The sequence below is a fragment of the Gymnodraco acuticeps genome, unplaced genomic scaffold (assembly GCF_902827175.1).
Source record: "Gymnodraco acuticeps unplaced genomic scaffold, fGymAcu1.1, whole genome shotgun sequence".
NCBI classification, from domain to species: Eukaryota; Metazoa; Chordata; class Actinopteri; order Perciformes; family Bathydraconidae; genus Gymnodraco; species Gymnodraco acuticeps.
This window is the reverse complement of record NW_022990057.1, coordinates 37,706-48,122: the sequence shown is the minus strand read 5'-3', so window position 1 is coordinate 48,122 and position 10,417 is coordinate 37,706. Positions and strand designations below refer to the sequence as shown.

Below are 10,417 nucleotides of genomic sequence, written 5' to 3'. Positions count from 1 at the left end.
TACGCAGTGAAATTGTGTAAATGATTGACATCATTGATATTTGGACTAATAATTAATAATTTTTACTTAATTAAATGATCTTAATACATTCTCAAGTCGTGGTACAATTTTGAGGTACTTGTACTTTACTTGAGTATTTCCATGTTATGCTACTTTGTACTTTTATTTATTTAAGACCTTTCGTTACAGTTTTTCTTCTGCTGCAGTGCGTCTACGATCCTCAATGTTGCCCGTTTCTTTGTGGTTCTTGAAAAGAGCTTGAACAGCACATCTTGAAACGCCAATGTCTTCCACAACCTCACTTTGGTAGCAGAGTCTGTTCCTCACCCACTTTAACCCTCCTACAAAGCTGTTTCTGTTTCAGTTAATGACTGTTTTTCAACGTGTGAAATTGATGATCATTAGCACTTGCATGGTTTAATTCTTTGATCATACACCTCACTATAATCCTACAAAAACCCTGATGCAAGAGTACCTACAGTGTAGAAATTGATGCTGCTTGGAAAGCAAAGGGTAGTAACACCAAACATTGATTTGATTTACATTTTTGTTTTCTTCGCTCACTTTATTATAATTTATATTTTTGAAAGCATTCTTAGTTTTTTATCAGGGTCCAACATTTTGATCATTCAAAAACAAAAAATAAGTTTTTGAAAAAATAATTCAGGTGTAATATTATTTTTGATTCACTTCAGCAATCTTTTGGAATACAATATTTGTTTTCATAAATAACTTTTAAACATATTTATAGCTTTTCTTTACATTTCAGATCCTTTTTTCTCTTTCAGATCTGTTTTTCTCGCATTCAGTCGTCCCTCGCCTCCACGCCGTTTCCCTCCAGAGATCAGATTGATAAACCAGTACTGCCAGGCAAGGCAAAGCATGTTTATTTATATAGCACCTTTCAACACAAAGCAATTGAAATTCCTTTACAAAAATGAAACCCATTAAAGGTCACCTATTATGCAAAATCCACTTCTTCATGTCTCTTCTACATCAACATGTGTCTCCTCTGTGGAAAGAGACTCTGAAAGTTTCAGGAACAAAGATTCTCTCTCTTTTTGTCCTGATCCATTTCTATAAAAACCTGTCTGGAAATGAGCTGATCAGATTTTGGCCACTTTATGATGTCATAACGATTTTTTTGGCTTGTGTAACCATTAGCCAATCAGCAACCAAGGTAACCCCCCCCCCCCCCCCCCCCCCTTATCACCTGAATCCTCCTCCGAGAGCACCAATAGGCACTTTTACACTGGAGTACTTTTCCCCCCGAACTAGGCCGAAAGGTGGGGGAGATTTGGTTTCACACCAAAAACGATCTGGGCCTAGTCCCTAGTTTGCGCAAACCTTTTCACGCACAGATAGTCCCTGCTAGAGAGGTAGTACTTTCCTGGGGAGGAAATGGTTCGTGGGTGTCTCGGCCACACTAACAATTTCTGATTGGCTGGGCGAATTGCAAACCACGCCCTGTTAAACTCAGAACAGTTTTGTGAAGCCGCCATTTTATTTGCCCATATCAACCCCTTTTGACCACCCCAGCCTGGTTCTCGTAAAAGTTGACTTAGCCATTTTTCGCTCAAATGACACCATGGAGGAATGTAACGGGAGTTGACAGGGGACTCTGCCCGCCTCACGAGTGCCTATTTTTTTTTCACTTTTCCCCGTTCTTTTTTTGGCTATTTCATCCCGGTTCCTTCTACCTGTGTCCAACCGTTTCCCCCCCCCCCCCCACTCATCCATATTTTAACAGATTTTGACAATTTTTGTTGCATTTTTCTCCTCTCCTCTCACTGATCGAATGGCAAACGCGACCCACCATCGGAGGTGCTCCACCAGCCCGGCCTAGTGCCGGTGCTCTGGCAGTCGGTTCCTCCGAATTGCAGGTTTGACTCTGATGGCCGGAAGGATGTGCTGCGTTGGTGTGGGGGACTTCTCCCACTCTGCGTGTCTCTCCTTCCCGGGCCGGCCGATATGAAGCGTGACCACGACGCACCGTCTGACTCAGGGGTCCCACCACGGGTCCCCACCTCCTCCACGGTGTACCCGGCAAACACGGTTGTTTCTCGAACCCTCCACTATTGTCTAGCGGGTGTAACTAAAATACAAGATGTCGTTATTTATATATATATATATATATATATATATATATATATATATAGATATAATAAGTGTCAGAGCGATTTTATTTTGTATTAGCGTGCATTTCCTGTTCGGAAAGTGGTGCTGTACTGAGAGTAAAAAATAAAAGGAGTCCCTATTTTTATATATATATTATATACATATATACATATGTATATAATAAGTGTCAGTACGATTTTATTTTGTATTTGCGTGCATTTCCTGTTCGGAAAGTGGCGCTGTACTGATAGTGGCGATTTTATTTTGTAATTCTTAGCGTGCATGCACTTCCGGTCCTGAGAGTGGAGGTGTCCTGAGACTGGGGCCTGCAGGCAAGCTCCCAAGAGATTTCTGGCTTTATCTGTTGTTTTGAACATTGCTGACTGAAGCTCAGCGCTGACTTTTATTCGTTCCTCCTTTGCTCCAAAAACAATTACCTCAGTTTTATCTTTGTTTAATTGGAGAAAGTTCTGACACATCCAGTCATTGATTTGTTCAATGCACTTGCTCAGTGTTTGAATTGGAGCATCGTCTCCTCTTGAAAAGGCTATGTACATTTGTGTGTCACCTCCTGCATAGCTATGGTAACTTATTTTGTTGTTTTTCATTATCTGAACCAGTGGTAGCATGTAGATGTTAAAGAGAAGAGGCCCCAAGATGGAGCCTTGAGGAACCCCACATGTCATATTTGTCAACTCAGATTTGTAGTATAGAAACAAAGTTGTTTCTGTCCTTTAAGTATGATTCAGTTCAGTTTAGAGCCGTTGCCGAAAGTCCCACTCAGTTTTCTAGTCGGTCTAGTAATATGTTGTGGTCAACAGTGTCAAATGCAGCACTAAGATCTAATAATACTAACATTACATTACATTGCATTTAGCTGACGCTTTTATCCAAAGCGACTTACAATAAGTGCGTTCGACCAACAAAATACAACTTGAAGAAAATATAATCATATAAGTACATCAGGCTTCATCGAGCAAAAACATTTCAAGTGCTACTCAACTGGCTTTAGATAAGCCAGTCCTTTATTAGTATAAAAGTGCTTCGTTAATAGTTCTATCGCTCGAAGTGGAGTCGAAATAGATGAGTTTTCAGTTTGCGCCGGAAGATGTGCAAGCTATCTGCCGCCCTGATGTCAATGGGGAGCTCATTCCACCATCCTGGAGCCAGGACAGCAAACCCACGTGTTTTCACCGATGGGAACTTGGGTCCCCCTCGCAGCGAGTCGTTTGGCTGATGCAGAGCATAGTGCACGCGCTGGGGTGTACGGTTTAACCATGTCCTGGATGTACGAAGGGCCAGATCCATTCGCAGCATGGTAAGCAAGTACCAGTGTCTTGAAGTGGATTCTAGCAGTTACCGGAAGCCAGTGAATGGAGCGGAGGAGCGGAGTGGTGTGGGAGAATTTAGGAAGGTTGAAGACCAGACGAGCCGCTGCATTCTGGATGAGCTGCAGAGGTCGGATGGCACATGCAGGTAGACCAGCCAGGAGGGAGTTGCAGTAGTCTAGGCGTGAGATGACGAGACCCTGGACCAGAACCTGAGTCGCTTTCTGTGTCAGCTGGGGACGTATCTTCCTGATGTTGTAAAGCGTGTATCTGCAGCAACGGGTTGTAGCAGCGATGTTTGCAGTGAAGGACAGGTTGTTATCTAGGGTCACACCCAGATTCCTTGCAGTCTGAGTCGGGGAAAACAACTGAGGTGCCGATGTTGATTGTTAGGTCAAGAGTGGGACAATCTTTTCCCGGAAAAAAGAGCAGCTCAGTCTTGTCAAGGTTGAGCTTGAGGTGATGAGCAGACATCCACTGAGAGATGTCAGCTAGACAAGCAGAGATGCGTGCGACGACCTGGGTCTCTGAGCGGGGAAAGGACAGAATTAATTGGGTGTCGTCAGCGTAGCAGTGGTAAGAAAAACCATGCGGGCTAATGACTGATCCGAGCGAGTTTGTGTACAGGGAGAAGAGAAGGGGACCAAGAACAGAGCCCTGAGGGACCCCTTTAGTTAATTGACAAGGGTCGGACTCAGACCCTCTCCAAGTCACCCTGTAGGTACGGTCTTTCAGGTATGAGGTGAGGAGGGAAAATGCAGAGCCTGAAACTCCAAGTTTTTGGAGAGTGCGAAGGAGGATCTGATGATTCACCGTGTCGAATGCAGCAGACAGGTCCAACAGGATGATGACAGAGGAGAGGGATGCAGTTTTGGCAGTGTGCAGTTCTTCCGTGACAGCAATGAGAGCAGTTTCTGTGGAGTGAGCTGTCTTGAAACCAGACTGGTGCGGATCCAGAAGGTTGCTCTGATTGAGATAACAATCAATGCATATACTTTGATCAGTATTGTGCTTTTATATATCTATAACAAATGATCTCCTGCTAACTAACAAAGTATAGACGACAATTGTGACGAATGATAATTGTAAAATATTTGAGAATAACAATATAATTGTTTTAAAAGGAGGGGCACTCAAATGATTAGCCAACCTAATAAGATTTATTAAATGAAAAAAGCCCTGAGATTTTGTTAAATGCTAACCTTGTTCTGCACTGTAGATGGAAAGATATATTTTGGTCATTAACTTGATATTTATAATTTTATCAGTTTTAGTTTTTTATAGAAACATCACACCATTTTAGAACGGCTTTTTTCTTCTGTGTATACAAAATGTTGTAAAGCCATGCTGATGTATTTGAGCCTTAACGATTGCTGCCTCCTCAGATGGGAACTCCTGGATGACCCCATGCAGAGCTCCATGTGTGACTGCTGTTCTAGGACCTGCAACACTCGCTCCAAGAGAGGAGACGAATGGGGTATCGCTTTTATGCTAACTTGTATGCTTTTTTAAATAGTCTTTTCATTATGAAGTTATTATTGTTTTCTTCCACCTCAGAATCCAACGGCTTCATGCACACTTCTGTGTTGGGACCCCTGATCATAATGGATCCATCGCAACAAAATGCCCACAATGCATCGGATGTTTCCATTGCTGACCAAGGTTAGTGAGTATTTATTTATGGTATTTGTCTTGACGTTTTGTTCAAAACTTGCCATAAGTCTAACGTTGCTAAACATTTCATCAACAGGAAGTCCAGTCTAAGATTGGGGAGACTGAACAGAGGGCCCAGGTGGACGACATCCATATGCAGATTAAAGTTGTCTATAATCTCTGTATAAATAAAACTGTTAACTCCTGTTGAGTATAAAACGAGTATCTTTACTTCATATGAAGGTCCTACTGTCCTCAACTGTGTCCATCTGTCCCATCAGTAGAATTTGACTAATTTTGTGTGACTTTTGTCATTGAAAGATACTGTAAATTATAATGTAACCTTTAATGGCCATGTGAGTTGGAGTATAGCCCCTGAATCTTTCTTTCACTTTCCATTTTACATTGAGCTCTGCACATGATACACATTCTGACATTACATACACCACCGAATACAACTTAAATGAACTGAAACATTTACCCTTTTCCCTTACCTTGAGTTTCCATTAGGTCAAAGATATAAAAATAACACATTTGAATAGGACAAGACATCTGATAAAGGAATACTACCTTCCCCCAAATGATCATTTGTTTAGAAATGACTCGCCTTTTAATTCTCAAAGAAAACTTTTTCTTGCATGACTTGAAGTTGAACAAAGAATCCCAACGTATACATATATTAATGTTAATATATATAACAGCAAAACTAAATCAAAACATCAGTAAGACAACCCATGCACTATGATCCTCAAAGTGTTTTAAATAAGAATTTACGGTAGTCACACAGGATAATACATTTATTAAGAAATGGTGATTTTGTGCTGCTTATGAAGCTGAATAAAAATGAATTGGGTGTAAGGACTAATGTAATTGGATGCTCCCCATGCTGTAATCAGTGTGCTAGCTGCTGCAGCTGGGACTGTTGACAGGCACCAGGTGAAAGACGTTATCTTGATGAATGCCTCTCAGGAACAAGGTATAAGAACATGCACTGTGTCAGTAGCAAGCATTTGGTCATGATGGTTTCATTTTGTCAAGGTGCACTGCTTCTGAGCCTGGCAGCTGCCATGGCAGTATATGCAGGTAAGACTGGAAACAATTAAAGCCATGTTATTATCCTTGACTCAAATAGTTGAGTCTGAACTTAATTTATTTGTGTTGCAGACATGAAAGTGGACTGTGGGCCAGATTTTGTAACACTGATGTGGACAGAAAGCCGACCCCAGGCCGACACGTCGCTTCTCCGTCTGGGTAACTGTTTCCCAACTAGCTTCTCAGCAGGAGAGGCCTACTTCTATGTGGATCTCACTGATTGTAACTTTAGGAGACTGGTATGTGTATATATATTTTAAACCTGCAAGCTGTGAGTCTGCTATATTTCCTACAGCTCTTTCAGGGGGATCTTTGTCTCTCTAACAGGTCACCGGGGATGCACTGGTGTACAGCAATGATCTGACCTACGTTGCTTCTGCGGATTCTTACAATTTGGCCTTCACCCACCCAGTTGTATGTGCATATGAGAGGTTAGTGTTCATACCAACATAAGGTGCTAAAGGGTGACACTACCCTTGACTAACAATTCCAATTTGTCATTTTCATGGCCTGGGAAAGTTCAATTTGATAATAAGCTTCTCCCTCTCAAAACCACCAACCATGGAAGTCCGTCTCAAACTTGTGATGTCATCAGGTATAAAGTCTGACGCTGCTATATAGACAATGAATGGGAGACTGATTTAGAGAATCTACAGCCTGTTTCTGTTCTATTCCCAAATTAGCTTTATCTATTGAAGTATTTTTAACAACACATTTACCCATTTACTGAGAACAATCCCTAAGGTATACCTTGTTGTTCCCAATTCATTGTCAATTGAGTTTTTCCCATAGTTTTAATTGAACATCAAAAATGTAAGTTCACTCTAGTTTTTTGCATTTTGGAGGAAGTCTTTTAAAATAGGAGTAATAGTTCATAACTAGAGAATGCAATTCCTGAAGAAATTGCTAGTGGGAATACTTTATGCTGATGTTGAATTGCTATGCTGAAATGTAATGTGTAAGAAGAAAGTGAATAATTTAGATTGAAATAATACATGAACACTGGGGGCTTGAATGTGTGATAAGAGAAGAAAAGAAAGTGGAAAAGCAGCAGAATATTTGAACTGCAAACTATTGAACTAAGTTGATGGCGAATGATATGTTGCCATGGCAACGGTATTTGACACCCCATAATACGCTTCGATATGTGGATGGCTTCATCGTTACAAAACCTGTGAAGTTTGGCGCATTTTCACTGAAGTTATGAGAACCATGTTCCATGGTGAGCATTGTGTTGCCATGGCAACGGCATTTGAATACATCTCAAAACTGTCCTGTAGATGTCTTCACGGCTGGACTGTTGGCACAAATGTGAAGTTTGAGCACTTTTTGACCATTTTCATAGGAGTTATAGCAATATTGTGTTTTATTGCAAGGGATGCGTTGCCATGGCAACAGCTTGAGGACAATTCATTAATGGCACATATACATGTTGAGGGCTGGACCATTAACTGTCATATGAAGTCTGGTGGTGTTTTGACCATTTTCATATCAGTTACGACAACATCGTGTTTTTTATGGTGAGGGATGCTTTTCCATGGAAACGGCATAGGATAAAACCCCATAATTCTCAAAGAGCTGTTGAGGGCCGGACCATTATCTGAAGTCTGGTGCTGTTTTAGACCATTGGCTTAGGTATCACGACAACATCGTGTTTTAAGGAGAGGGATGAGTTTCCATGGAAACGGCATATGGTGAGATCTTAGATTTGGCATAGAGCTGTTGAGGCATGGACCGGTGATATACAAGTGAAGATTGGGGGACGATTAGACCGTGTCCATTGGAGTTACAGCGACATCGTGTTTTATGGCGAGGGATGCGTTGCCATAGTAAAACCACATTACGTAACATCATATTTGATGTAGAGCTTTTCAGGGCCACAGTGTTAACCATCATGTGATGTTTGGTGGCGTTCTGAGCATGTCAGTTGGAGTTATGACATCATCATGTTCCATCACACAGGTGTTTATGTTTGAGCTAATGACGTTATGAAACACCTGTGCTTGAGCCCAGAGATCAAAGTTTTCCATGGTTATGTGCAGTAATCAGTGAGGAGAGCCTTTCCATTGTTCTGAATGAGAGATAAACCTCTTGCATGTGAACGTTTTGTTGAATAACCGTAACAGATATCAGCGACATTTCAACGTGTGAAGCATCTCAAGAACCCTTGGCATCTGAAGTGTATTTTTTGTGTACGTTCGGGTCAATAATGTGCCATTTTTGGCAAACTAACTAAAGGTGTGAGGAAAGATGAGCCTGAATGTACAATGGGCTTTAATGGATCTACGAGATGTTTTCTCATGAAAAATTATGTCTCAGGAGTGTAGGGTTTGGCAGGTTTAAAAAAAAAATATATGAAGGTGAATTTCAAGCTGTCTCCACTCTAGCTTTGAAATCACGCACTCTAGCCTTAACGAGCTGCGCAATGTTAAAATCTGAAGAAGGCCTCTTTTCCAAGTTCTGAGCAATGTTTAGTATTTCTAAAAGTATGAATCTGATTTAAAAGTTGTTTAATATGAATAATGTCAGAAAGATGTGTAACATTTTAAAGTTGGAATGAGGTTTCTGAGTGAAAGTATGAAGGAACAGTTGGCAGTTGAAGTCACATGAAGATTTTTCAAGTCTGAAGAGTTTCTCTTGACTTCCATGTTAAAAATTTGATGAATTATGGGATGTATCTCCGGAATTATGAATGAGAAAAGTAATGGCAATCGATTCCTGAACGATTTGAATGGAGTTTCTGCGATGTGGGAGAAGAAGACGGACAAAATAACCCGGCGGAATAAGAATAAATAATTTGTCCGTAGGAGTAAACAAGCTTGCACTAATAAATTCAATAGTTTCACTTTGCAGCATTTTCTGTACCCTTCTGCTTTATTTTTTGCAGGCCCAAAGACTGGTATGCTACGATCTATGACCCGGTGTTTAAAACCTACAGTCTAGGAGATCTGCAGTTTAACATTGGCCTCATGAATGGTGGGTAAACAACATGAGAAACTCTCTACGAACGGCAGCTCTCCCTGACTTTTGTAACTTAATGACTCTTCTCCTGTTTACTGCCCTAGACGACTTCTCAGGCCCTGCTGAATCTACACGCTTTCCTCTGGGCTCCATCATCCCCATCATGGCTAGTGTGGTGCAGGAGACCCATCAGCCCTTGCTGCTGCTTCTTGAGGAATGTGTAGCTGCTACCACACCAGAGCTGTACCCTGAAAGCACCATGTACCCTATAATCTCCAATAAAGGGTACTCATGGCAATGAGCATTGATTTCAAAAATATATTTTGTTCGTAATGCTAATACATTTTTTTTTAACCCAACAGATGTCTTTTGGAAAGTGTGTCGTCACGATCAAAATTCGAACCAAGGCAAAAGTCATCGGAGATCCGCCTATCACTTCAGACCTTTACGTTTGCTATGGGAGAAGAGGTAACTTGGCCTTTACATTTTTTTTTTTTTCAGAGTCAAGGTTTTATTGTGGAAACTGAGATTAATTGATGCCATGACTTCTATATTTCCCCTCTACTCAACAGGTCTTTATCCACTGCAAACTTTTGGCTTGGGATCCCAATGGTCTTGACAGCACTAAGAAAGCCTGCCACTTTGTCAAAGGGCATGGGTAAAAATATTACTTTAATGTATCAGAATTGTAGGTTCATTATTTTACATGAGATGACTTATTCAGCTTAAGCCCAGTCTACTGAAGATACAGATGGATCCCATTCATAACTATTCAAACTTTGTGGAATCTTTATTTGGAAGAGTTGAGATGCATTTGAATTATCTTTTCATCCAATCTTCATGAACTCAGTTGGGAGTTGCTGGACAACTTGGCCCAGAGCAATCTTTGTGACTGCTGTGAATCGAAATGCAAGTCAAGGAGGCAGAGGAGTGTTGCGTCAGGTATGTACACAACTTCTCCTGTATTACACTTGTTTGGTTGACTTGTACTAAAATATATATTTTTGCAGAGAAACATGGAATGGTACAAAAAGCAGTCATTGGGCCATTTACCATCACAGATGTGAATTCCTGAAGGTAAGGGTTTCGTATTGCAATATACATTTATTCTGAACGGCTATATTAAACGTTGTTCTCCCAACAGGAATGTATCCATTTCGCTGACTGTTTCTTCAATCTGAATTTGGTTTTTATTCTTGGTTCTCTTTGCATTGCAGATTGTATGTGGCCAATCAAATACAAAAAATAAAAAAGTTTCTGAACCA

The 10,417-nt window shown here is 40.9% G+C and overlaps 1 protein-coding gene and 1 long non-coding RNA gene across 2 annotated transcripts; both read left to right on the top strand.

The window, feature by feature from the left end:
• The first annotated feature begins 4,830 nt into the window (after window positions 1–4,830).
• LOC117545967 lies at window positions 4,831–5,294 on the top strand. The gene is made up of 3 exons (XR_004568915.1): window positions 4,831–4,923; window positions 5,004–5,108; window positions 5,197–5,294. It is a non-coding gene; the product is annotated as an uncharacterized LOC117545967 (long non-coding RNA).
• Window positions 5,295–6,085: 791 nt separating this feature from the next.
• On the top strand, window positions 6,086–10,417 carry LOC117545968 (zona pellucida sperm-binding protein 3-like). The gene is made up of 10 exons (XM_034216017.1): window positions 6,086–6,182; window positions 6,264–6,430; window positions 6,519–6,622; window positions 9,079–9,167; window positions 9,257–9,437; window positions 9,515–9,620; window positions 9,725–9,810; window positions 10,003–10,094; window positions 10,163–10,229; window positions 10,297–10,417. Exons 1-9 carry the CDS (start codon window positions 6,086–6,088, stop codon window positions 10,225–10,227), a joined length of 987 nt encoding a protein of 328 aa, XP_034071908.1. The 3' UTR covers window positions 10,228–10,229; window positions 10,297–10,417.

Bases quoted from the DNA above. Each gene is read 5' to 3' on its own strand.
- LOC117545968 (XM_034216017.1), top strand. From the start codon at position 6,086: ATGCACTGTGTCAGTAGCAAGCATTTGGTCATGATGGTTTCATTTTGT. The intron at 6,431-6,518 runs GTATGTGTATAT...TCTCTCTAACAG, and splicing joins ATTGTAACTTTAGGAGACTG to GTCACCGGGGATGCACTGGT. The intron at 9,438-9,514 runs GTACTCATGGCA...TTAACCCAACAG, and splicing joins CCTATAATCTCCAATAAAGG to ATGTCTTTTGGAAAGTGTGT.